This window comes from Chelonia mydas, chromosome 11 (genome assembly GCF_015237465.2).
Source record: "Chelonia mydas isolate rCheMyd1 chromosome 11, rCheMyd1.pri.v2, whole genome shotgun sequence".
Lineage (NCBI taxonomy): Eukaryota > Metazoa > Chordata > Testudines > Cheloniidae > Chelonia > Chelonia mydas.
The window spans coordinates 58,242,894-58,269,302 of record NC_051251.2 but is presented as its reverse complement, the minus strand read 5'-3'; the positions used below and the strand labels follow the sequence as shown (position 1 = coordinate 58,269,302).

Genomic DNA, 26,409 nt, shown 5'->3' with positions numbered 1-26,409 from the left:
TCTGGGATTTCCACTGAAAGTACAGTAGGCACCTTTGCTGCCTTGTGAAGAGGGTTATGGTCCCCATCACCCCTCCTTGCCAGGTTTTTAGAGTCTAGTGCCAATGGCCATCTTTTGCTGCACTAAGCACTAGTCTCCATTTTCTGATGACATTAAAATCATTCTGGCTTAGCAGGATCCCCAGCTGTGTTTAGATTCCAACTCCACTGCTCAGAAAGTCATGTTTCACTATTCCCATGTGTGAGAATTCTTGGGTAGGTAGCTTTTAAAAGTGTGAAAATAAGTGACCCTTATTAACCAGAACTGTTTCCATCTTCAGGGAAGTGGAATGAACATAAGTCTCAGCTTCCTGGCCCAGAAAGCAAGGGCAGCAGGAGAGGCTCAGTGCTGGCTGGAGGCATTCATTTTCTATCTTACCAGCTATCATGATAGGGTTTAATTCAAAACCCTACTACTGGACATAGGATTGCACAAGAAAGCTCAATTTTCATTTAAAAAAAAGTATTTAGCCTTTATAGTTGCTGAGATAAGCTTCAAAACACGAAGCAACTGCAGGCTAAAGGCTCAAACCAGCATGCAATCAGAACCTACATGTATTTTAAAAAAAAAAACCACTGCTCCAAACATTCCATTTCTTAGTGCTTACTAAGTAGTAGTCACTACTTAGTAAGTGCTAAGTAGTCACTTGTACTGATAATTAGGGACATATTCTAGTACTGGAAACAAAGATACATAGGCTTGATGTCATCAATCTATATTGTTCTTTCTGGATTACTTAGTTACATTCTCATGATCCCATCCCTGCTGAGTGCAGCAAGAAGTAATCTTCAGGAAATAGTGTGTCAGTCCAAAATTAACATTCTTACCTGAGAGAGATTTTACCTCTCCTACACTTTGGGGAATGTATTGTACAGTTATTCTGGACTGCACTAGTTCAGAGCATCTTAATCAAGTTTGTCCCCCACACCGACAATGCAAGTGCACACTCTGGACTCCATGCTGTGACCCTTGCTTTCTTCTATATCACCTGAAGAGGGTCTCTGTCTCTCTCTGACACAATGACAGTGATCTTATTCTCTAAGTGTGTAGCCAGCATATCTCGCAACTCTGACAGAAAGCCTCGCTCAGTGTTACTGTGCTCACACAGAATCACACTTATCCCTTTGGCAACAGCATCCAGTACTTCATGGTGGGACATCTCTCCTGCCAGAATGAGAAGAGATACCACGTAGATTAGCTATTTAGACCTGCATCATTTGTAGTTCATTGTAAGTAATATATTTAAAAAGTCTCTGCTCCTGTGGAAGAGTAATGTTGCAAAAATGCTATGTTGTTCCATTTTCTAGAATACAGTCCTATAGAGAACTATGGAAATATGTTTCCCTCAAAAGGAGAAATGTGATGCAGATTGTGATAGATTCCAACACTATATACAAGAGTGCTCTTTTTAAAGAATTCATGAATGTTAACTTCACAGAATTGTTTACCTTAAATGACCTCAAACACTTCATTATATAAAATTTAAGAGTATTTGCCCCCACAACCCCCACCTCTGCAGGAATTTTTACTCTTACTATTTTTCCCTCACCTCCATCCAGTGGAGACTTATTTTTATATTTACATTCTCAATAGTACACTAATATTCTGATGTAGTTTTCTAAAATCTGCCGTTAACACTAATAATTTAAACCTATTTTTTTAAATAAGTCTAACTTTCTATGTGTTATATAATCCATCTACATGGAGGGCCCTTGCTCCTAGAGCACCTCTGTGGGCCTGGTGCAGCACCACCATTGTGTCTCTACCTCAGTTTCCCCTAGTGGACTTCAGTAAGTCCAGTGAGGCTTATGTATACTGAACAGTGCCCCTTCAGGGTCTAGTTTATTTCACCCACAGCTGGAACTTTTGTACAAATTCCCCCAGCATCTCTAGCTAGAAGGGGAAGGGGCTGAGTTAAGTGGAGTTGATAGACTAAGGTTATGTCTAGGTCCCTTACCAGCGAGGCTCTCCTGACCAAGAACCCTCTTCTAGAGCCACAGCTTCTTATTAGCTGGGGGAAGTTACCCTATGACACCATTCCAGGTGAGTCTGCATTACTATGTAGTTCTCTGTCAACAATAATTACATTTTAGCATTATACACAGTGTTTTAGATTGTGTCATACAATGGCTGAAATTATCTTTCCCAGACACACTCCAGAGACCTCCTGAGGATTTAACCAATTAGGAACTTTTTCTACCTCCACACGTTAGAGCTTGGATTTACACAGCATCTTTCAGACACCAAGTATCCTACTGTACCTTATAAAGCAATATTAGATACTGGAAGTGCAGTGACTATATGTGCAAACAAACCAGACAGTTTGCTTTTCACACAGCACTGGCTGTTGAAGGATGTCTTGCTTATGTGATGTAATTGCCTTTCTGTATGTCTGCACAGCACCTACCACATTTTAGGCACTAATGTAATACCAGTAATTCTAGCTGATGTTTTGAAATGTTTAATTGAAAACTGTGTTAGAACAACTTGATATGTTCTACAGGATGCATCTTTTGGTTTGGATTTTGTGCTGGGAGAGCCAGGTTGGGAAGAATGAAGGTGAATTGCCCAGCCTTAAGAATATGGGGCTACGCACAGTACAGAAGGTGGTGGATTTCCAGGTTTACAGGTTAAAACTGAATAGCTGGATCTAACAGAAGGAAGATCTAGCTGTAACCTGGAGAGAGGAAAGGTTCCATGTCCATCTGGCAGACTACAGAATCCTCCTAACTTCTTCCACAACACTAATCACCTACGTGATTGGTCTCATACGTATATGGTAAGAGTCACCTACATATCTCAGAGTGAACTGCTCACATATAGGAAGAACAGGTTATAAGGATGCTGGAATTGAAGCTGGGAACCAGTGTGGCAGAAAGACATGATTTTTAAATTAGACACTTCAAAATTAAACACACAAAACCAACAAATGAACATCCTGCTAATGAAACATATGCTTAGCCTCACGCTGATCACTTTGCTTCCCCCACTCTTCACTTTTTTCTTTTTAGAGTGGAAGCTCTTTGGGGTTGTAGACTGTCTTCCTCTCACATTTTGGGAGCTACTGCAATCTAGATTATTACCATCTCCTAAAGAAAAATGCTATGTTAAGAAGCTTAGATGAGGATTAAGTTTTTACTGTAGGTCTCCTCCTAGATTTAGTCCCTGAACTTTGCAATTGACTGCACCATGTGGAGTTCCTTTTAAGTCAGTGGGGCTCCACACAGTCATGCACCCATGCGCCTTTAGTTGCAAGACTGGAGCCTTGTTTTGTTTATTTCTTAAATTTAGTTATTTCAAAAGCCCATCTCATTTTATTCTTAATGATTAGAAAGACGTAGCCCACAATTTTGTTAGACTTGAATTGTTTGCATGTATACACATCTAATACAAGCATCTGCACTACGATGGGATGACTGACAAATTCCCCATGGACATTGGGCTACAATCTTGAACAGAGAGTCTCCTACATTTGACATCTTTATCATAGGTTACCAGATGGTCAATCTAGCACTGGACCTGCATTGTTGCTTGTAGGATTTATTTGTTCTTTTAGTAACTAACTGATTCCTTGCCGTTTGCAATTATACCACATTCTTCTTCACAGCTGGATTCCTCAGCAACTAATCAGATTGCTCTTTCTAGTGATGATTTTATAAAGCTAAGTATGGAACAACAAGTCTCATACCAGTGAGATAGAGGTCGGCTTCCACACCCTGCAGGACGCTGCTCCCAGAGCCAGCACACAGAGCAGCCACCTTCACTTTGGTTTCTGCAAGACAGCAAGTGCCACAATTAAACTGCCTTCCTACCCCTCAGACTTGATGCTGGCTTCAAAACAGATAAATGCAGTGCTAACCCTTGTCTTGGTCGTACACCCAATGGAAATTTGTTGGGTGCTGGGAGGGGATGTTAGTTTGGAGGAGGTGTATGGGCCACTAACTGGGAATGCAGCAAAAAGCCATGGTCTCTGTAAACTAGTGATGGATGGACAGCTCCTCTTCACTAGCAGGAACCTTCTCCAGTTGATGCGTGGAGAAAAGAGGAAATTGCTACACAGTGGCTGGTTCTTGACCACTGCAGTTTAAGTTTTCATCTGTTGAAGTGTCTTATTAGTAATGAATAAAATGATCTCATATGTATATGGCAAGAACAAGTCAACGGGAGCTGGGGGGGGCAGTGCCTGAGGGCAAGAGCCATGCAGAGCCGGACCTGCTACTGGCTGCTTACAGGGTGCAGCACGGTCCATGGCGCCAGGACAGGTAGGAAGCCTGCCTTAGCACCCCCACTATGCTGCTGACTGGGAGCTGCCTGAGGTAAGCCCACACCCCAATCATCTGCCCCAGCCCAGAGTCCCCTCCCACACTCTGAACCCTTCATTCCTGGTCCCACCCTACAGCCCTCACCGCTGTACCCAAACGCCTCTGCCCCAGCTCCATTGGATCACAGACATCAACAATTTTCTTCAACTGGGTCGCCAGAAAAAAAATTTGAAAACCACTGGTCTATACTGAATTAGGGGCTTTAAAACACTGAGCATGGTTTAGGAACACAGCTGCTAATCTCGATAGTTTTTTAATAAGACTTGCCTTTCTCAGGGATAATACCAAAAACTAAGAACAAGCTTTCCCAATTATTCAGTCTCACAAGTTATCCTGTTTGAAGGGAGGCAGTTAGGGTTTAGGACAGGTAACTGGATCAAGAGGACCTGAGTTGTATTCTAGGTTCTGCTACTGATTTATTGTTTGATCCTGGGCAAGTCCTTTCTCTGTGCCTCAGTTTCTCCTCTCACAAAACATGGATATTGTAGGATAAGTATAAAATAAAACAAATTAAAGTTAGCTTAAGTTTGGTTTAAAAAAATAACATTTGCTTTATAGTTTGTGGCTAGTAGGGAGAAGGCCCCCAACAGAAGGTAAAAGAAGGCTGTGAAAATAAAGAGCTGCAGTAACAAAAAACAAAACAAAAAACTGTCTTTAAAAAAAAAAAACAAACAAGCCCAAACCTTCCCACTGTTTTGCTTGTAAGCAAGGAGTGGCAGAGAAAATAAAAATGGGAAAAAAAAAGAGGCCATAAATCTTACCTAATTTAAAACTGAAAATAAGGGTAAATTGCCTCAAATTGGCTTTTAGCTAACATCAGTAATTGGCAATTACAACATCATTTGTTTGTGAAAGGGTATAAAAAGTAAATTCTTAAAGGGTTCATCGCTAATAGCTGCCTGACCACGCTGAAGTCAACCAATATGGGTCTAAGCAGCCCTGGGATTAGCCCACTTGTAAGCATCTTAATCAAATGCGTAATGTTTTGTTATTGTTTGGATGTAGTAAATTGCTTATTTAGGCTTTTTAGGAATGTTTAAAACAATTGTATAAATATTATTTGGCCTTTGAATTTAATAAAATGTTATTTTAAAATAATGGTTAAATTAGTGTTTGGTGGTTTCCCATATCAATATTAATAATGCCAACAGATATGTACATACTTTTGTATGGTGCTATACAAGTATACTGTATTCTTACTATTTCAAGGAGAAGTTAAATCTCAATTCATCATGTAAGAGTTTCTAGAATATTACCTTCAAGGTGGCATGTCTGTGTTTGTCCCCAAAAGTCTTGGGAAAGACCCTATAACAGGAGGTGCTATTGTACAACTCATGGAAAAAGACAGCTAATGCTGTTTGTGTGCTCTCTCCCTCACAGTGATAACCAGTGTAACACAAAATTCACTGTTAAAATTCAGACTATATTAGAAAAGGAGTCCCTACAACAGGGGTCGGCTGCCTTCAGCACACGGCCCATCAGGGTAATCCGTTGGTGGGCCCCGAGACATTTTGTTTACGTTGACTGCCTGCAGACACGCACGGACACGCACACACACACACCCCTACCTCCCAGTGGCTGCGGTTCACCCTTCCAGCCACTGGGAGCTGCTGGAAGCAGCACGCTGCAGGGATGTGCTGGCCGCTGCTTCCCCAAGCTCCCATTGGCCAGGAACGGCCAACTGTGGTCACTGGGAGCTGTGGATGGTCAACATACAAAATGTCTTGCAGCCCACCAGCGGATTACCCTGATGGGCTGCATGCCAAAGGTTGCCGACCCCTGCTCTAGAATATATGTAGTATAATAACTACTAAAACCAGTTCTTCTTTAGACCCACCTGGTACTAGGAAGCATATCAGTCCTACAGGAGAGATAATACACCAGTAATAACTACTTCACCAACTTCTTGTGTTTATGGGGCACTAATTATAGTGGAAAAATCAAACACACTTGTGGACTTGTTTACCTAATGTCTTCCCCGTTCCCAGGGCCAGGCGTATGTAAGGCAGCCTTAGATGGCTTTTGATTCGTTCAGTCAAGGCTGACAGGGAGACTGGCTCACTCAGCGTGCATAGGCGTCCCATTCCAGTATGTGGAAGCAGAGGCTGCGGAGAAGCAGAAGTTTAAAAAATTACTGTGAATGTGCTCCCTGCAGCTGTTCACATCACCTTTTACTCTAACAGGAACTGACATCTAGACACCACAGTGCTGAGTACAGGAGGAATAATTAAACATAGAAAGTCAGTTTCTGAGTGTTTTGCAAAAGAAAGATACATATGATATTGCAAAGGACTAGGTAACACGTTGGCCACATCTACACTAACTATTAGTTGAAGTGCTACTGTAGGTCACACAAAACCATTTTCACAGATTTAGAAAGTAAATGCTTTCAAGTCCCTCAAGGTCAGTGTTAAGGCAAACTGATAGAGGCATCTCAGGGAAACTTGCATTGCTGCTGATAGTGCTGTATCTGGTCTGTGAGTAGAGGATTTCCGCGTCCAGGGCTATCAACCTGGTGCCTTTCACAAGCACTAAATTCATGGAAAGAGGAATTGGTATGTGAATTCTGTTACCTTCTGTAATAACATTATTTCAGTCTTGTGATAAAGAAGGCTGTTCCGTGACAATAATGCCACCACCTCCAGCAGCGCCTTCTGGGTGCAGTTCAAACTGACTCGTGTCTGCTCCTCACCTTCAGCCCTGAGAAATGACAGAATTTTTGGTGTTTACTAAGAAAACAGAATTTCAGAATCTAGTTAATGGAATAACTCTCCTTTCTATCACAGAAGAAAGAAAAAGGAGATGTGGTACCAGACCAACACACTACTATAAAAGAAACATACAGCTTAATGGGGATGCGGGAATTAAGCCAAACTGCTCCCATCAAACTGAATGACAAAATTGTTCCTCTCCATCTCTGCAATTGGACTGGTACCTGTAACTTCTTGAGTTACTAGCCACCCTTTAATCCCAGTTTGTACTTAATATTAAATTTAGACTTTGTGGAGCAAACTGAACGCAAATTCTTTCTGCCCAAAGAAACACTACAGAAGGGTCACATGTTCTGTTTAGTCTCTTAATGCCATTAGCATCCATGTTTAAAATTTTTTCCACAAAGGTTATTTTCACTGTTCTCACAAAAGCAGATTGGAATTTCAACACTTGGTAATAAAAAGGGCTTCTTTAAAAGGAAAGACTATCCATCTTGTTCAGTCAGTTCTTCTCACTCCAAACAAATTGTGAAATGGATTTGAAAATGAGATTTTTAAGGTTTCCTTATGGCACTAAGGCCACTTTTTAGCTTCCACCTGAAGGTAAAGTTCAGTTTCATAGAAAAAGCTATTCCCACTATATCCACATACCATTTGGCCCACACATTCTGCTGACACATTAACCATCTCCTTATTATTGAGGTCACTACACTTTAAGTTAAATAACTTCCCTCATTAAGTCCTGACACAGAAGACTGTACCTGAGGAAGTCAGATTTATCATCAAATGCATCCAAGTCCACCAACTATGAACATAAAAACCAGTGCCTGAAGAATACCCAGAGAAACTGATAATAGTAAAATAATCTCGATCTCCATCTTAAAGGCCCACTATCCCACAATGGTAAAAACTTTCAATAAGAAGTTATAACATCTTATCCAGACCTTAGATAGTCACCTGTATATTATTTCCCATTATTGTAGTTTGCATCTTAAGAAACAACTTTCCCTTTTCAAAGCAACAGAAGAAAACAACAGAGAACCATGCACAGTACCTGGCAGGGAGAGTAATGAGAGATGAAATCTCTGGGATCCCTCGCATGCTAGATAGGATTGTCTCCAGGTGCTCAATATGGTCCACACTGAATTCCACCCGGTGAGTGCCCTCAGTTGGGTAGCTGGGAGCCATTGACGGCTGTAGTGGGACAGTGGTACAGGCACCTGAGAAAACAACATGCAGTACAGAAATTTAACAGCTTTGCAAAATTGTACTGGTCCACTCAACCACAGAAGATATTATTTTTGTGGCAGGTGAATAAAATAGCATTATTTTTTTCTTTATCATCATCAGCATAACTATGGGCAAGCAGATTTTGTTCTTGTGTTGGTAAATTGCCATAATTATTTTGCAAGGCTGGTTTACGGTCAGACACAAGTCTCAACTTATTTTTATGATCTGTAGTAAACTGTTCAACAGCTTGATGATGATGATGATAATAGCATTTGTAGTGCTTTTAATCTAAAGATCTCAAGTGGTTTATAAAGTGGGTAAACACTATTATCGCCATTTCACAGATGAGGAAACTGAAGCACTGAGATGTGAAGTGACATGACCCAGGTCACAAAATGAGTCAATAGCAGAGAAAGAATTAGAATCCACTTCTCCTGACACCAACAGTGGTCCCCTAAGCCATGCTGTCTCCGATGGACTGAATCTGTTTTAAGTATCTGTAGGCTAATGCTAACATATTATTTGTATTGTGTTATGTTATTGTCTAGGGGCCACAGTGCTAAGTATTGTATAAACACAAAGATGTATTGTACAAAACCTGCCTTAGAGAGCCAACTACTGAAAATATAGTACCAATGATTCCTGAACCATTTTTCAGTGTAAAGAATAAAAATCTAGGTGGTTTCATGTAGCTAAAATACTGTATAAGTGGCTAGACTTTGCACTTTACAAAAGCTTGTCTGTGCCCAAGAGTGCATCATACATGCAGAACTCAATTTTAACTCTTTATAAAAACAGAAGAAAGTTTATTTTTTTCTAACTTAAAATAAGGATTGCTGGGAGGGAGGGAGAATGATTTATTAAGTATCAATGGATATGTTTCTTTTAATGTTCTTACACCCTAAACGTATGAAAGGAACCACTCGTATTATCCAGGAGACACCAGAGCACATCCAGTGATCTGTGGCTTAAACTATTGTAGTCAAGTTACCCACCAAATGTGCTCAAATGGTTCTGTTCTCATATACTTGATAACAGAACTATAGACATTACAGATGGAAAAGACCAATAAGGCTCATCCCCCAGAGGCTGGTTCAGGATTGTTTCTTACAATATATTTTTCTAGTACTTTTTCTAGTTTAGTGTTAAATGCCAGCATACTTGCCTCTGCATACTGGTTGGAATGCCTTATGGAGACCCATTTGGCCAATTAAATAACACCTAGCATTCATGAGCATGTGGAACACTTTGCCTTTTAGTCCCAATCACGTAACGTCTTTGTGATAACTATAACAATTGCTTACAGTTGCTTGGTAGGAAGGACAGTCTGATGGTCAAGGCACTGAACTAAGACTCAGGAAACCTAGGTTCAGTTCTCACTTCACAGGCTTCCTGCATATTTATAGATTCCGAGACCACTGAAATCATCTGGTCTCCTACATAACACAGGCCATAGAACCGCCCTTATGTAGCTCCTAGACTGTATCTTTTAGAAAAACATCCAGTCTTGATTTAAAAATAGTTAATGATGAAGAATTCACTACAACCCTTCATCATTTTTTTCCAATGGTTAATTACTCTCCATGTGAAAAAAAAAATGCCTTATTTCCAGTTTGATCTTAGACAAATCACAATCTGTTCTGGGCCTCAGTTCCATAATATTTCCCTATGTCCCAGACATGCTGCAAGGATGAAATCCATCAGTGGTTCAGAGGTGCTCAGATACCATATGATGGGGTCACATAAATAAAAGTATTAAAGAATGTATACATTTTTAGCTGACAGTGAAATTTACATGCTGTCCTTTTTGGGTGAAAAAATAAGTACTCCATCACGGGCTCCCATCTTTTCACTAAGGTGGAACCAAGGATGAGATCCAAGATTATATGATCAGCCAGCCAGTGGTCCACAGACCAGTTTGGAAATTCTGCCTTAAAAGTTCTCTCTCAGGTCAGAGCTGAGTCATATTTATCGTGCAATGTGGGAAAGCTTACTCTGTGGATAAATAAGAGACTTAATTTATGAACTTTGGTTTCTAGAGCTATCTGGAACTTTTTACCAACGTATGATTATGTATGGTGGCCAGTACATCCCTTGGCCCGCGCCACTTCCAGCAGCTCCCATTGGCCTGGAGCAGCGAACTGCGGCCAGTGGGAGCCGCGATCGGCCGAACCTGAGGACGCGGCAGGTAAACAAACCGGCCTGGCCCAGCAGGGGCTTTCCCTGCACAAGCGGCGGAACAAGTTTGGGAACCACTGATTTAGATTACTTTAAAATTATGAAAAAACACACTTTAAAAAAAATAAACTCAAATCATGCATATAAGCACCTGGGAAAATTGATAAAGACATTTCTCATAGACTTACACTGTATTGTTAAAGAGCAATTTAAATTGAGTATCAGTTAAAAAAGGGGTATCTCACCAAGTCCTTTGGCGAGCCAGTTATTGACTCCATGAGGTATGGCATCATATGCTGTGTGTGGAGAGTAAATGCCAACTCTGTGTTCCAAAGCCTGGATCACAAGACGCTCTTTCCAGGTTTTCCATGTAATGCGCTTGAGTGCTCGGAATATGGGTGGGTGGTAAGAGAGGATAAGATCTGCCTTCCTCTGCAATGCCTCCTGCATTACTTCCTCTGTAAGGTCATTAGTTAGGAAGAGTGTGCTCACAGTATGGGGTGGGCTCGGTTCTACCAGTAGTCCTACATTGTCCCAGCTTTCAGCCAGAGAGAGTGAAGCAAAGTCATTCAAGGAGGAAACTAGAGCTTTTAGATCCATGAAGGAGCGTGAAGGCAAGACAAGCAAAGGCTGGATGCACTGGAGAGGTCGGCGAATCAGGTGCACACAGGACAGCAGCATGCACATATCTAAAGAGGCAAAACATAATTAGGGATGTTGGGGGATAGGGCAGAAATTTAAGATAATTCTGAGTTAAACATCAATGTCTGAGCGTTCAGACTGGCCAACGTCCAGCCCAGGTATGAAAACACCTCCACTTGGGCATCTCATTCAATATTTTTCAATAGAGATGGAAATGGAAGTGTTTTGGAACAAATTGATAACTTAAAGTGGTCAGTCACCAGGGCCTGAAGGAACTCAGATATGAAATTGAAGAACTACTAACCGTGGTATGTAACCTATTGCTTAAATCGGCCTCTGAACCAGGTGACTGGAGGATGCCAATTTTTTAAAAGGGCCCAGAGGCGATCCTGGCAATTAGAGGCTGGTAAGCCTAACTGCACTACCAGGCAAATTGGTGTAGTAAAGAACAGAATTATCAGACACATGGGTGAACATGATACGTTGGGGACAAGTCAACACAGCTTTTGATCAGACGGTAACGGCAACAAGAACTGCTAGCCACCAGGGGGGAAAATGTGCCATTCTTTGCTCTCCAACACTGATGAACGCTGCATATGAGACAGAGGTAGACACTAATAAAACTCTTATAGAAGCAACCAGGGTTGACTTTAAACACATGCAGCACAAGAGATCTTGGGATCCTGAGCTTTTGTGGTCTTGTGCAGACTTAAATAGCAAGTCATGGGCAGAGCAATCCTTCTCTCAGCTCAATGTCTTTGAAAATCTTAAGGCTGACTTTGCAAACCCCATCATAAAGATAAACTTTTACTTCGTCTTCTAGTGTTGTAACTAGTCGTCCTTCCTCTGCTTTCACACCCCTTTAACACAGGGGTTAGCAGCACAATGGTACCCTGCTGAACTCCTGTTTCAGGCTCTCTGCAGTCTTGGGGAAGATGGGGCAGGCCTGGCCATGTTCCCATGGTTTTACTGCGCACCCATAAGAGCTAGAAAAGCTACCTGATCTAGCAACACTGCCTAGGTAAGACAAGCTGTGGCTATGCCACCATAGGGACGCCACTGGCTGGTCTGGGGAGCCTGGGTTTCCACAGGGAGCAGAGCCAGGGAAGAAGCTATGACAGAGAGTGTGGGCTCCGCTCCTGCCCCCAGGCTTGGGCTCCTGCTCGGGCCAGTGGTGCCACCGAGATGGGCGCTATGACCCGACCCCCGCGGCGCGCAGCCAGGCCGCGCTGACAGCCCTCGCTTGGGGCAGCGTCAGCGCCTCTCTCCGGGGGCGGGCCCTTCAGGCGGGCCCGTCCCCTGCCAGGCAGGGCAGCCCCCAAGATCCGGCCCGGCAGCCCCCCGGGCGCACCGACACCCACCTACCTCGGCCCGGCTGGGACTGGCGGCGCCTCGCTGAAGAGCGCCCCCGCCCCGCGCGGGGCCTGGTCCGTCTGCGAAGCGGCCCCTTCCGCTGGGCCTGCTGCGAGCGCGGGAAGCAGGTGAGCGGGCGGCTGCGGCGCTCGGGGGCTGGGCCCCTCCCGGGGCGCCGGGGTACCGGGCCGGAGGCCCCAGTTCCCCTGCAGCGGCCCCTCAGCTGGGCTGACCAGCCCCTGTCCCGGGCCGAGCGGCTCTGGGGCAGCCCTGTAGAGCCTGAGTCGTTAAGGGCTTGGCCCCCTCGGCCCAGCCCTCGCTCTCCGGCTGAGCCTCTTTGTCTCTGGACCCCCAGCAGTCAGCCCGGTCCGAGGAGGGAGCGGGCTGGTCGCTGCCTCCATTTCTAACCTTTGCTTGTGATGGGTGGTTGCTCTCAAAAGTCCCCGTGCTGGGCCATAACAGACCTTGCGTCGCTCGGTATCGGACTTCGTTCTGAGGGGCGAACGGGAATTGGTCCCTGAACATAAGATGGGTGAAAAGAAAAGGAGGACTTGTGGCACCTTAGAGACTAACCAATTTATTTGAGCATAAGCTTTCGTGAGCTACAGCTGTAGCTCACGAAAGCTTATGCTCAAATAAATTGGTTAGTCTCTAAGGTGCCACAAGTTCTCCTTTTTGCAAATACAGACTAACACGGCTGTTTCTCTGAAACCTGTCATAAGATAGCTAGTTACTTGGGTGCAAGTGATTACAGCCTAATTTCCTTTATGTGCCACCAATAGTGTCCTGACCACCAGAAATAGCTATCTACTATACTGGATGCTTTAAAAGGCCCACTTTCCCAAAGCTGAAAGCAACCATGAGCATAATTGAGTGTGGGAGGGAAAATGTAACCTTAAAAATGTGAACGGTAATAAAGAGTTGTTTAAGAATGTTTTATCTGATGCCCAAATAAACCACAATTCCACAGTCACATAAGCGGCTAAGAGGACAAATACAATCCTGGAATATATGAGCTGGGGAATGTCATAATTAGGGAGGTTGTATTATGTCTGTACGTTACTGAGACTTGGCCACTCTTCAAAAAGGATACAGAAAAATTGGAAAGTATTTAGAAAAAAGCTAGGAGAATGATTAGAGGTCTGGAAAACCTTCCTTACACAGAGGTACTCAAGAGATCATCTGTAGTTTGTTGAAGAAAAGGTTAAGAAGTGAATTGCTCACGGTTCACAAATACCTGTATGAGGAGATTTCTTATAGTAAACAGCCCTTTAAACTAGCAGAAAAAGACATAGTGAGATCCAGGGACTGGAAGCTGAAGCTAGACAAATTCAGACACAGATTTTTAACAGTGACTAATTAAAATTGTTCCAATGGTTTTCTAGAAATGTGGTAGGTTCTCTATTGTTTGCAGTCTTTAAGTGAAGACTAAATCTCAGTTTCGCTAAAAGTTATGCTCTAGCTCAAACAGAAGTTATGGGATTGATGCAAGAATTATTGAGAGCTGTTCTTTGGCCTGTATTATGCAGGAGGGCAGACTAGATCATAATGATCCCTTTTGGCTTTAAAAAAAAATCTATGAATCTTCTCTTTAAATTGAACAGTTGCAATCTCTTCAGTTCAGGCTCTCATCATATGGAAGTTTTTCTATATATTGATTTGTTTATAAAAATACTTTGTTCAATTAATTTCTAGTTCTCTAAGTGGTGGGTAGTTTATGTAATATACATAAAATGCTTATGAACAGGTTGATCTGAACACTACTGTAAAAATCCATAGTGCAATCACTTGTATAGTTTCACTGACCACCTAAAAGATTCTAGAATTTTTAAAGGAGGTGGTGAAGAAAAACTAAAATAAATGTGTTTTCTTTGCAGGAAACCATTTGACTTGTCTGCATTGGACTCCTAACAAAAAGACATGGTGAGACAGGCAGTTTTTTATATATATATATTTAAATTTTATGAATCTAGTATTGAGAACTGGAGAGCAGCTCTGAATCCCAAATAATCCCACAGTTTAGTTTATTGTAAAGAACTTGTGATGTAAAGCTCAGCTACCCATTTAATTAATTTCTGTCCAGTGTGCTGTGGAAAAGTGAATATGTCAGTTTTACTATTTCATGAGATTAGGTAGTGCATTAGCTTTCTGCTGCTAGATTCACTAGCACTAAATTCAAATTCTGGTTTGGATAATGATTTTGGTCATCTCATTTGGTCTCTATTCCCACATAAAACTGTGTTAAGGGTGTAAATACATATCTGTGGTCTGAGTACATATTACCCTTTTAAGAATGTTAGAGTTTAAAAAATGGAAAGAATTTAAAACCCAAGAAATAAAGTGTAAGGTTACATTTCTCAAACAAGATAGATACACAAACTTCTTTTATTGTGGCTCCATAGAGATCACAGCCAATTGTCTTCCCTTCTTTCTATATAAAGTATGGAAACATTGGTTTTGTAATTTTTTCTGTACATGTATGTCTCTACTAGTAAGCGTGATGTTTTGTCACCACATTAGTATAGTTCTTTCAATGTAAGTGCTGTGATTTTGTGATCTGGGTGAAGAGAGGCATGATAGCTTTGTGTGTAACACTTGGATAACTGTCTGGCACACCCATCTGTCTGAAAACTTGTGTATCCCATTGCTTATTTTCAACTCCCCAAAAAACATTCCCTCCCATATACACAAAATACATTGTGAATAATCCAGAGCACAGACTGACTCATGTGAGTAACACTGCTGATTTGTTTTTATTTTTTTCCCCTTTCAACTGAATCCTTGAGAAAATTGCGCTTTGCAGCCACCACCTTTCAGAGGGAGGACTTATATAAAACACTTTTTGCAGCCCATCAGTGCTAACTCAACAGAAAGATTGCAAGTCAGTGACATGAAGCACTTGTTCCTATCTACTATAGACTGACTGAGTGCATGTACTACCATCTCATGGAATGAAACTGGGAGGAACTTGGGTCTTCAGCATGGGTGTGCTGAGATATGACTGACTAGGCTATTTTTTCTCTCATCTTTGAGCTGAAAGTGTTGGTCTGGTTCACAGAGATGAAAAAATATATGCAGCTGAGCTTTGTTATTACTCTGAAGAATACCTTGTTAGTTCTTTTTAATTACAGGCCTTATTCACATGAGGTCCAATCTCTTCCTGTTGTCTTCACTAGGGATGTGAGCAGATCCATGGGACACCGTCTCACTCCTCAGAGTGATGCTTGGCGTCAGCACAACGAGAAAAGCTCTGAGCATTAATCTTGTTCTCAGTTTTACTGACAACTTTTTTTTAACTAACTTCTGGATGTAGTTCAGCTTTTTTATGTCTGTGAGATCCCATGCATACAGGCTCAGGGAATTCACTTGATTTAGGAATAAATCCAGATTTTGGTCTCCATCTTAACTTCACATACACAGACAGTTAGCTGGAAATGGAAATGCATTTATATTCCCAGGGTGACTAATGAATAGAGCAGAGTTGGTAGCTCTCAGTCTTTGATTTTGAGTCAAAATTCTGGTTTAATTTTTTTTCCTTCCCTTCAGGCTGTCACACTACACACTGATGTGGGAGATATTAAAATAGAGATATTCTGTGAGCGAACACCTAAGGCCTGTGAAGTGAGTAATATGACAAGACTGGGACTGTTTAGCATTGAGAGGAGACAGATAAGATGGGACATGACAGAAACAAAATAATGAATGGTATAGAGAAAGTAAATTTTGGATGTTTCCATTTATCCTTTTGCATCATATGAGAACATTCAGTGGATGTGAAAAGGAACAAATATAAAACTTATACCAGGAGAACTTTTCATACAGTGCATAATTAACCTGTGGAATTCATTGCCACAAGATATCATTAAAGCCAAGAGTTTAATAAGATTAGACATTTATATGGAAAATGAAAACACTATTACATTAGAATACAAATGTAAAAGAGATGTAAACCTTCATGCTTCTAGGCATAAGATAATCACTGTCAAGGATTAGGAAGAAAACTCCTCTATGGGCAAATTATTCCATGATTGCCCATGATGGGGCTTCTTGCACCTTCTTCTTTAGCATCTAATACTGGCCTTTACCAGAGATGGGATATTGGACTAGATGGACCTGCGGGAGACTAGTGTAGAACCCTGCAGTGGGACCAGGATCCCATGGGTCCCGCAGGACCCGCTGCCATAATAACAGGAGCGGGATTAAAAATAGTCTTTAGTATGGCATTTCTTATGTTCCTAATTCTGGCCCTGAACCCAAACATATTTACACATGCTTAATTTGAAGCAGCAAGAGTAGTTCAGTTACTTCAATTAGACTACTCACAGCTCCTAGAGTTAAGTACACCCATAAATCTTTGCACAATAGGAGCCTATCTATGGAAAATAGGTTTATAGGACCCTCAATCTAACTCAGCTTCCTAACAAGAGACCCCACTTTGTAATGTTCTGTTACCAGCGTACATGGAAGAATAAAAAAGATAAAATGAGTTTAAAAACAAAAGGGGAGAGAGAGAGAGAAAAAAATTTGGCCATCTTACCTTTTTCCTGGTTTGGGGTTGGGTTTTTTTGCAAAACTTTGCCTTTTACTAAATTAGTCTTGGGCAGTCCCAGTCTGAATATAAATAAAACACTATAGAAGAGTGTTCTTTCATGTAATGTGACCAACTGTTTGTGTCCATTAGATATTTTTTTCCCCCTCTATATAGTGTCTGCAGAAAACCACCAATCCTGATGCATTGGTTTTGGTGTAAAAGGTTTCAGTCTACTTTTTATTGTTACTGGCACAGTTAGTATTTTTGGTAAGTCTTTAAGGAGGAAGGGAGAGGTAATGAGGGATCATGGAAAACTTATTTTTTTTAAATGTATTTCAATAACCAGGAGCAGTCTGAGATAACAGAGTGATAGCATACTATGCTCACAATACAAACCAAAGCTGGAAGGGTTAATTTTATTCCTGTCACCCTTGAGTGTTCCTCTCAGAATAACATAATGTGTCCAGCACAGAACATGTTACTGCTGGATTGCTTCTTACTGAGCACTCTTGCTCTTCCTATAGAACTTCCTGGCTCTTTGTGCTAGTAACTACTACAATGGCTGCATATTTCACCGGAATATCAAAGGATTCATGGTGCAGACAGGGGATCCAACAGGTAAATCCTTCCATTAATATCTGGTATATTGAGCCCTTTCTCAAAGGTGGGAGGCAAGATAAGTAACACAACGCTGTAGTGATGAGAGCGACTTTCATGATCTGGGTACTTTCAGATAAGTTGCTATTCACTCTGGATTTAAAATATTAATTCTAGTCATAAGCTAATTACATCTTCAGATCACTGTACAAATTTTAATCCTCTCAATCAGCATTCTGTGCCTAGTATTATCTCCATGATCATTTGCTGTGATTTGACAGCTAATCAGTGGGAGATCCAGCATTTGAATGCAGAGATTCCTGTTTCCCATGCTTGTGACCAGGTCACACTGCCTCTGAACATTGTCTGTGTGGCATTTAGGACTATGATTCAGAAAGTGTCTGCTATTTGAAGGAAAGCCTGGTTCACGTCTATTGCTGTTTGCTGTCATATTAATTTGAATTTGGGAATATCTCAGTCTTTTGTTCTCCTGCTCTAAGTGATTATTTATTTAAATTGCAGTAGCACCCATATGTTCCAATTGGGATCAGGTCCTCATTGTTTGTACAGCATCTAACACACACACGAAAACCTGATTCCCTGCCTCAGGCAGCTTACAGGCTATCTAGAGTTTTAACTATAACTTAAGATACCAATATTCTGTTTCAAAATGTTTTGAAAATGACTGTGATAGGAGATTCTTTCTCAACCCTGAGAAGAAAGTAATCCATCCCTGTCACTACTTCCTCAGGCTCTGGGAAAGGAGGTAACAGCATTTGGGGCAGGAAATTTGAAGATGAATATAGTGAACACCTAAAGGTATTTCTGTGCTCTTCAATATACTATTGATGTTTCTTCACATGAATTCAGTCTCAAGAGCAAGAGACGATCAATGTTGCATAGTATTAGGATTAAATAACGGTTTTGAAAATATGTTAATTAAAGTCCAAGCCCACAGTAAGATAATGGGAGGCTTGTTATTGAAGTGGGGTACTGGAGAGTTTCAGTGGTTTGGGGAATTTAGAGTTAGGGCTGCTACTCTCTGTGGAGGGTGAGGTGGGGAAGTTTTGTATTGGTCTAAGGTGATTGTCACGCATCCTTGTGGGAGGGGTGAAAGGGAGGCATTTGACATGGCAGAGTCAGATCTGAGGGGCTAGTTGCGGATCACGAAGGAGGGTTTTGGCAACTGGGAGGGAGTCAGATTTTGTTGTCTATTTTAATAAAAATTGGGAGTCGGAATGCTAGGTAACTAAGCCCTGGCTGTCGGCTGCAGTCATGCATTCACAGAATACGTATGTATGCGTTTTCTTCCATTTCTACTTCTCTTTCAGCACAGTGTCCGCGGTGTCGTTTCCATGGCAAACAATGGCCCAAACACCAATGGATCTCAGTTCTTCATTACATATGGCAAACAGCCACACCTTGATATGAAGTATACTGTCTTTGGGAAGTAAGTGACCCAGCAGTGTGCCTCCTCATGATACAGTATGAAGGGCAAGGATACACCAGGGCAACTGTAGTGGAAACCTATAGTCCTGTTACAGCAGAAACCTGTACAAGACTTGGCTACATAAGTGTGAACTGTGACTGACTTCTTTAGATACTACATAAGGTTGTTGTACTGTATTTTAAAAGACATAATCAAAGTATTTTTCACTTTTAATTATAATTGCCCCTTTAAAATAGGTGAATATCTTTATCACCCAGGCACACACTAGTTTATTACGTAGAATTGTTTCTGGACACAGTCTCTGGATGTGGAAATTACAGAATGAGGTAATCATACCACAAGTCAATATTTTATGAAATGTGCCGCAGTTATTAATTTTCCATGGAAAATGTTTATAAATTATAGCATTACAAATGTGTATCCTGATCTGCAAACCCCTTTCTCTCACAAGTAGTCACACTGAATTGAGTAGAATCGCTTGTAGGATTGGACCTCTAATTACTTCGTTTGTCTTGTGCAATGAGGGTCTGAATGGCATATTTTTGGTAAACTATGTGTGCTTTACCAGCTATGCTGTAAGTCCAGTTATACTGCTATTGGGCTTATTTTAGCTTCTGAGAGATAAGAACGTACATGTTGATGGCCCCAAGAGATCTCAGAAGTCAGAGATTTAAACTAACGTACTAAAACTGAAACTTTCCTTTCAAATATATATCAAAGAGTAGCTTTCCATGGAGTCTGACACTCAGGTTGAATAGAAAAAGGGAAAAAAATCTTGTGAATTGTTGTTGGTCCTGTTTGAGTGCTGGGGGGCTACTAGAATATATTTCTTTTGGGAAAGAGCACTGTTATGCATGGCATTTTGGGGGATGAAACTTTAAAGAATTACAAGGACTATATACACAAATTGAAAAGAAAAATGTAGGCCCAACTTGGGGCCTATTAGCATTGACAGTGTCTGTAAGTTTCTCTCTTTTGGTTTGTAGCATTTCCCTCTTTGGTCATCACTACAATTTTGCATACCGGTTCTCCTTTTTCATTTTAAAGGGAGAAATAAACCAGCATGGGATATTTTTGAGAGCTGAATATTTAATTTATTCACATGAAGTGAGGCTTCATGAATTTATCCTAATAGTATGGGGAATGAAACTGCTAGGAGAAACACTGCTTTATCTCCCAGCATTGAAAACAATATTTTTTTCCTCTGATCTTTCAGTTATAGTCATCTAGGCATAGGTGTTACTTTTTTACCTACTGTTGTTACAAGTATCACAGAGAAACATGGTTTTTATATTGATGTTGTCCTCATAGTATTTTGGATGTTTCCTTACCTCTTTCTCAAATGGTCATAGTAACAGTTGTTTAAAGAGTTGTAAGGTATCTATTAGTGTTAAGTTGCTTTCTCATGTCACCTTTCCAGCTTGGACAGAAACCCAGAAGTATAAACTCTACCTCTAAATTTATCCTGTAGTAAATCAGTATCTAGGATGTCCCAGAGCTATCAGATTTATATGGTCAGTAATGGTTCGGTTAGTACCGCTCCTGCCTCTGTGTCAGAACATTATTGATTAGAATCTGTCATCCGTGGCCTGATTCCCCAGTCAGAGGACATGAGTAATTCCCAGTGAAGTCCAGTTTGATGAGTATCTTGCTAGAGTAGTTTTAAATGCCATGATCAGTCTGACCAACCTCTCGGGAATCCTCTCAGGCAATTTATAGCTATGGAGTGAAAGGGTTGGGATGAATTGTGATATCGCAAAGTCAGTGGGAGTTACTTGTATCCTGTTTGTGGGGAGGAAAAATCATAACCCAGTTTGGGTGTCATATTAAGTGCTGACAGGGCAGGGGAAAGGAACATGCTGTCCTTTAAATGGAACATTAGATCTCTCTGGCTACCCAAATGGAAATTAAAAGGACTGTGGCACCCTCCCACGAGTCATACGTGGCCACTCAAAATTCTCTTTCACAATAGGTTATTATGTCCAGGGGACATTAAACTACTAGTAAACTCATAATAGCTATCTTACTTCCTTACTCAGTCCTTGCATGGCAGGTACCTTAATTCACTGTAAATTGCTTTGGAATACCGAGACTATGAAAGGAAAGGTGGGCCTTTCATTACAAGAGAATTCTCATGATTGTTCTGCTTTCTTTCCAGGGTAATTGATGGTCTGGAGACCCTAGATGAGCTGGAGAAGCTCCCAGTGAATGAGAAAACCTACCGACCTCTTAATGATGTTCACATTAAGGATGTCACAATTCATGCCAACCCTTTGGCTTCATAGACATAAAGTGCCTGGACAGATTCCTGAGAAGCTGGTCAGACTGACTTCTAATCATAGTGTTGATGTGACACTAAAAAGGTGTTAGTTAATTTGGATCAGACCTTTACTGCTTGAATGCAGGACTTTCAGGAGCTGACAGCATCAGGCAGGGTCCACTGGTGAGCCTCAAATGGGGTTTTCTAGTTCCAGCTATTCCAGACAGTCTGCCAAGGCTCTGATTTATGAACTTTTAGTTTATTTTTTGTACATGTAAGATAAAGGGGAAAGAATCTTTTTAAAAATATCTTTTTTTTCAATCCTTTGGTTTTTGTCTTAATATAACATCAGTTAAAATTAGACCTGTCAATTAATTGCGTGAGTTAACTGTGATTAACTCTAATTAATTGTTATTAATTGATGTTTTAATCGCACTGTTAAATACTAGAATACGTGTTGAAATGTATTTAATATTTTGGATGTTTTTATACATTTTCATGTATATTGATATCAATTACAGTGCAGAATACGAAGTGTATATTTTTTTTATCACAAATATTTGCACTGTAAAAATGATAAACAAAAATATAGTATTTTTCAATTCAATTCATACAAGTTCTATAGTGCAATCTCTTTGTCATGAAAGTGCAACCTGCAAATAGAGATTTTTTTGTTTGTTTGTTACATAACTGTACTCAAAATCAAAACATTGTAAAACTTTAGAGCCTACAAGTCCACTCAGTCCTACTTCTTGTTCAGCCAATCACTAAGACAAACAAGTTTGTTTACATTTACAGGAGATAATGGTGCCCTCTCTTATTTACAATATCACCAGACAGTGAGGACAGGCATTTGCATGACACTTTTGTAGCTGGCATTGCAAGGTATTTACATGTCAGATATGCTAAACATTCATATTTTCTCATTTTCAGGTGACATTGTAAACAAGAAGCGGGCAGCATTATCTCCTGCAAATGTAAACACATTTGTTTGTTTGAGCGATTGGCTGAACCAAGAAGTAGGAGTCAGTGGACTGCAGACTAAAATTTTACATTGTCTTATTTTTGAATGCAGGGTTTTTTGTACATAATTGTAAGTTCAACTTTCATGATAAAGAGATTGTACTGCAGTTCTTGTATTAGGTGAATTGAAAAATACAATTTCTTTTGTTTTTTTTTTACAGTGCAAATACTTGTAATAAAAATACAAAGTGAGCACTGTACACTTCGTATTCTGTGTTGTAAATGAATTCAATATGTTTAAAAATATGTTTTAGAAAACATACAAAAATATTTAAATAAATGGTATTCTGTTATTGTTTAACAGCTCGATTAATCGCAATTAATTTGTTTAATGGCTTGACAGCCCTAGTTAAAATCTTTCACCAAAAAGTCATCGTATTGCTATTCTTCTGAAGCTTTCTCATTCAGTCCTAACCTACTGTAACAATTCTTGGAAAAACAGGTACATTATGTACCTTTCTTCTAGGTGGAAGCACTCTCCTAGAGCTTTTTTTGCTTGTGGGTTAAAGGTTCTGCGCAGAGAAGCCCCTGCCTTTCATTTCTCCTGCTGTGTTGAAGTCTGCTAACTTCTCCAATCTACCCAATAGCAAGATCATAAATAACTGCTCCTCCCTCCACTATTGCCGCTGAAAATTGAAATAATTACTTCATTTGTTAGATGAATACATGCAAGTAACATTTGTTCAATAGAAAAGGTGTAAGTATTTAGCTGACAATTCACAGCCAGTCCAAAAATCAGACTTCAGTCTTGTAATAGAATACAGTGTGACCTGTAATGCATCACCTGGGCTTATCCTTTGCTAGTATATAATAAATATATGCCACCCATTGCAACTGTGTACCAAAGAAGGCATGTCTAGTAGTGGGGCATACCAAACATTCACTTTCCATCTAAAGTGCAATTACAGCATTCTCTCTCCTCCTGCACAGCCCTTATGCATCTAGCCCAATACTGGTAGTACTGAACATGACAGTGTAACATTCTAGTGTGCAATCCAGACTAATGAGTCACTGTGTCACCCCTGCCCTCTAACCTAGGATGCCCTTTCCAATGCCTCGCTGCTGTAGGCTCCAGCCTGGACTGGTCACTAACAGCCTCCAGCATGCAAGTCACTGCCAGCTATGTCTGTGTGCGTGCTGCAGCCAGCCAGCCATAACTTGGCTCTTACCAGCCTTGGCTATACTGCAGGGTGACCCCAACACACTCCAAGTCTTAGATTCCACCCCCACCCCCTCTCAGAAATGTATGTCCTATATTGTCCAGGCTTCTCCTGGACAATACAGGTTTATAAAAAGTCCATTATTTGCTTTTAATAGAAATAATATTCACATAACTTGCCATCCCAAATGGAGTTTCCCAGACACTTCAGTTTACACACACTGGATTAGATAAAACAAGTTTATTAACTACACAGAGAGATTTAAGTTAGTACAAGTAATGAGGCATAAAAATCAGAAATGGTTTACAAGGAAATAAAGTTAAAACGCTACTGGTGCCTAACTGAACACACTATATCTGATTAAAGCAAAATTTCTCACCACATGCTTTCAGCAGTCTTACTGACCAAACTTCTTAGGTCAGGACTCCTTCTCCAGTCCATTGTCTACGTCCCTTATTCCTTCGGGTGCAGTGAATTGATGGGCAGAGAGATGGGGGGGATATTTTGGGGTGTTTGTCCTTCCTTTTTAGAGTGTCAGTCCCCCTCTTGAAAAACTTCCAGCAGAGATTCAGGAGACAAAGAATCTATAGGGCAGGATGTTCGTTGCTACTTTTTCCCTCACCTGTTTGAATGCCCTTTGTTTCCCTTCCTGTTTGATGACTCTGTTTACCGCTTAAATGCAGATTAAGCAGAGCACACATTCCTTTGTTTGAGACAGACCTGTTTGCCAACCTCAGTTTGGAACATGAATTAATAACACCATACAGTGGAATCTCATGACTTCACGTGCAGTGTTGCCACACATTTTATCAGGATGATAATGACCAGGAAATTATGAGTTTTTAAATGATACTATACAAGATATTGTGCAAAGATTTACAATCGGATGTGGGGTGTGGACACAGGTTCATTCTGTCACAGGTAGTATAAATGTTCATTTCTGTGCACAGCTTCTGTTCAAGAATACTAGATGACCATGCATTTGCTAACTTCCTTTTCTTCCTGTTATTCCACAAGTAATAGGGGCAGAGGGAAGATGGGCCTAGTAGAAATCAGTGTGTTGTGGGATAAGAGCTACAGTAACCTAGGGCAATGCAATATGATGATGAGAGAAAGGAACCCACCGACAAGTGAAGCCGAAGAGCCTCCATTTGTAAAGCATGCAGCCGAGGGTATTAAAATACTTTTGTGCGCCTCCTCTTTCCCCTTCTAAGCCCCTGCTTGAAAGTGAAATAAACTTACTGATACTATCCGCAGTTCCCACTTGCCAGAATCCCAAGAAGAATCACACTTAATTTGGTACACTTCAGTCTTTGCTCAGTTGAGACCTGGCGCTGAGCCGGATATATTGATGAGTGTCCTGTAATACTTGTAATAACAAGCATAGCAACTAACTGTCCTGATGCTCCATAAGAGTCAGTCTTGCTGGTCTAGGGTAGATATCACTATGAGCATTCTGTGAAGTAGCAGTGCGCTGCACCTCCAATGACCCCTGACTGTGGCACTGAGGTACTTTTTTCTTTATGCAACCTTATTATCCTAAAGTCATCAAAAAGAGAGGGAAAGAAATGATGTACAGTATAAGAAAAACAATAGATTGCTTTTCCCAAGAAGCCATATACAAACAAATTACTAAGGAGCTCATCATTGTAAAGGTCCAAACAGCGGTTTTTCGTCTCCCTTCTGACTTATCACTTTCCACCTCAGTCTCTTATCACTGGTACTGAACACACTTCCCATGCAAATCCTCATCAAATACAGATGACCTGTTTGGATCATGCACTGTTCTGTTTTCTAAGGGGAAGATGATGATTTTATGTGATTCTTTGATTTATGTAAAATCTGCTGTGATGCCTCTTTCCATTGTGGAAATTAGTTTTAGGATTAATTAATGTTTGTGGAGCGCTTTGAATATGAGGGGAGTATTCACTATGGTTAATTTGGGAAATTGGGATTCAAGAGATCTCTGAATTCTATTCCCAACCCTGTGACTGACTTGCTCTGTAACCTTGGGTAGATCGCTCAATTCCCATGCTTCTGTATCCCTCTCAGTAAAATGGGGATAATGCAGGTTGCGTTGTAAAGCATTGAGACCCATATATCAAATGCATTCTCTATGTATCAAAGTATTATTATTTTGTCCCTAAGAACAGACAATACATTTGAATGTGTGAGAAGGTGTAAGAGGCTTAAAAACAGCCCATTTGCATGTTGGAAAGGAGGTAGTATGGTTAAATGTGTTTAGATACTCATGCTGCTTGTCAGTGCTGAATCTCAGTAGGGGTGCAGGCTGACAGGAATTTCTAATGGAGATTTACTTTGATGTGGTCAGTCTCTCATGTAAGGGGCTTAGCAATAACAGTTAGAATTTAAGACTGTGTTTCAAAACACCAGAAAGCAAAGTAGGGGTGTAACTGACATTAAATTATTTGTTTGTATACACTAATTAATTAAAATCGTTATCCCAAATGGAAATAGTGAAAGATTCAGCATTTCAGTCCTCTCATTTGATAGTAAAGCAAAGCTGCTTACATCTCATTATCTTTGAGGCATGCCATTTAAATATTGCAACACAGGGTGTGGCAGTGGAGTTGGTATAAATTCCTGCAATAAAACATAATGGACCAAATTCAGCCCTGATTCAATAGAGTTGCACCCACTTAAATTCAATACAGTTTACACCAGGGTTGAATTGGGCCCACTGTCAATTAACCAAGTCCATCTGCCATAGTTGCACTAGATAGTAAAGCTATATTTATCTACAGAAGAAAAACAGTTTCTTGGTGTCAAACTAATGAGATGAGGAGGCTGTACAGTGAAATTGTGTTGTGCCTGTCCTATGGTGGCTGCTTTCTCACTTCCTGGAGCTTCTGATTCTGCTTATTATCTTATTCATGTTGCCATATGTTCCTC

The 26,409-nt window shown here is 40.7% G+C and overlaps 2 protein-coding genes across 5 annotated transcripts; one reads left to right on the top strand and one right to left on the bottom strand.

The window, feature by feature from the left end:
* Window positions 1–738: 738 nt before the first annotated feature.
* Window positions 739–13,121, bottom strand: NIF3L1 (NGG1 interacting factor 3 like 1). 3 transcript variants are annotated; one of them, XM_007071860.4, is made up of 7 exons: window positions 12,884–13,121; window positions 10,726–11,169; window positions 8,127–8,292; window positions 6,935–7,061; window positions 6,328–6,466; window positions 3,728–3,811; window positions 739–1,203 (listed from the first exon to the last, which is right to left on the bottom strand). In XM_007071860.4, the coding sequence occupies exons 2-7, from the start codon at window positions 11,165–11,167 to the stop codon at window positions 1,019–1,021; spliced, it is 1,143 nt and encodes a 380-aa protein (XP_007071922.3). In that variant the 5' UTR covers window positions 11,168–11,169; window positions 12,884–13,121; the 3' UTR covers window positions 739–1,018. The 3 variants fall into 3 exon arrangements, with proteins under 3 accessions (XP_007071922.3, XP_037769116.1, XP_037769118.1); XM_037913188.2 differs by lacking the exon at window positions 12,884–13,121 and adding an exon at window positions 12,488–12,613; XM_037913190.2 differs by lacking the exon at window positions 12,884–13,121 and adding an exon at window positions 12,484–12,606.
* Window positions 12,466–23,170, top strand: PPIL3 (peptidylprolyl isomerase like 3). Of its 2 annotated transcripts, XM_037913191.2 has the most exons (7): window positions 12,466–12,603; window positions 14,353–14,398; window positions 16,022–16,096; window positions 17,531–17,624; window positions 18,355–18,422; window positions 18,935–19,053; window positions 21,212–23,170. In XM_037913191.2, the coding sequence occupies exons 2-7, from the start codon at window positions 14,396–14,398 to the stop codon at window positions 21,336–21,338; spliced, it is 486 nt and encodes a 161-aa protein (XP_037769119.1). In that variant the 5' UTR covers window positions 12,466–12,603; window positions 14,353–14,395; the 3' UTR covers window positions 21,339–23,170. The 2 variants fall into 2 exon arrangements, with proteins under 2 accessions (XP_037769119.1, XP_037769120.1); XM_037913192.2 differs by lacking the exon at window positions 16,022–16,096.
* Window positions 23,171–26,409: the final 3,239 nt, after the last annotated feature.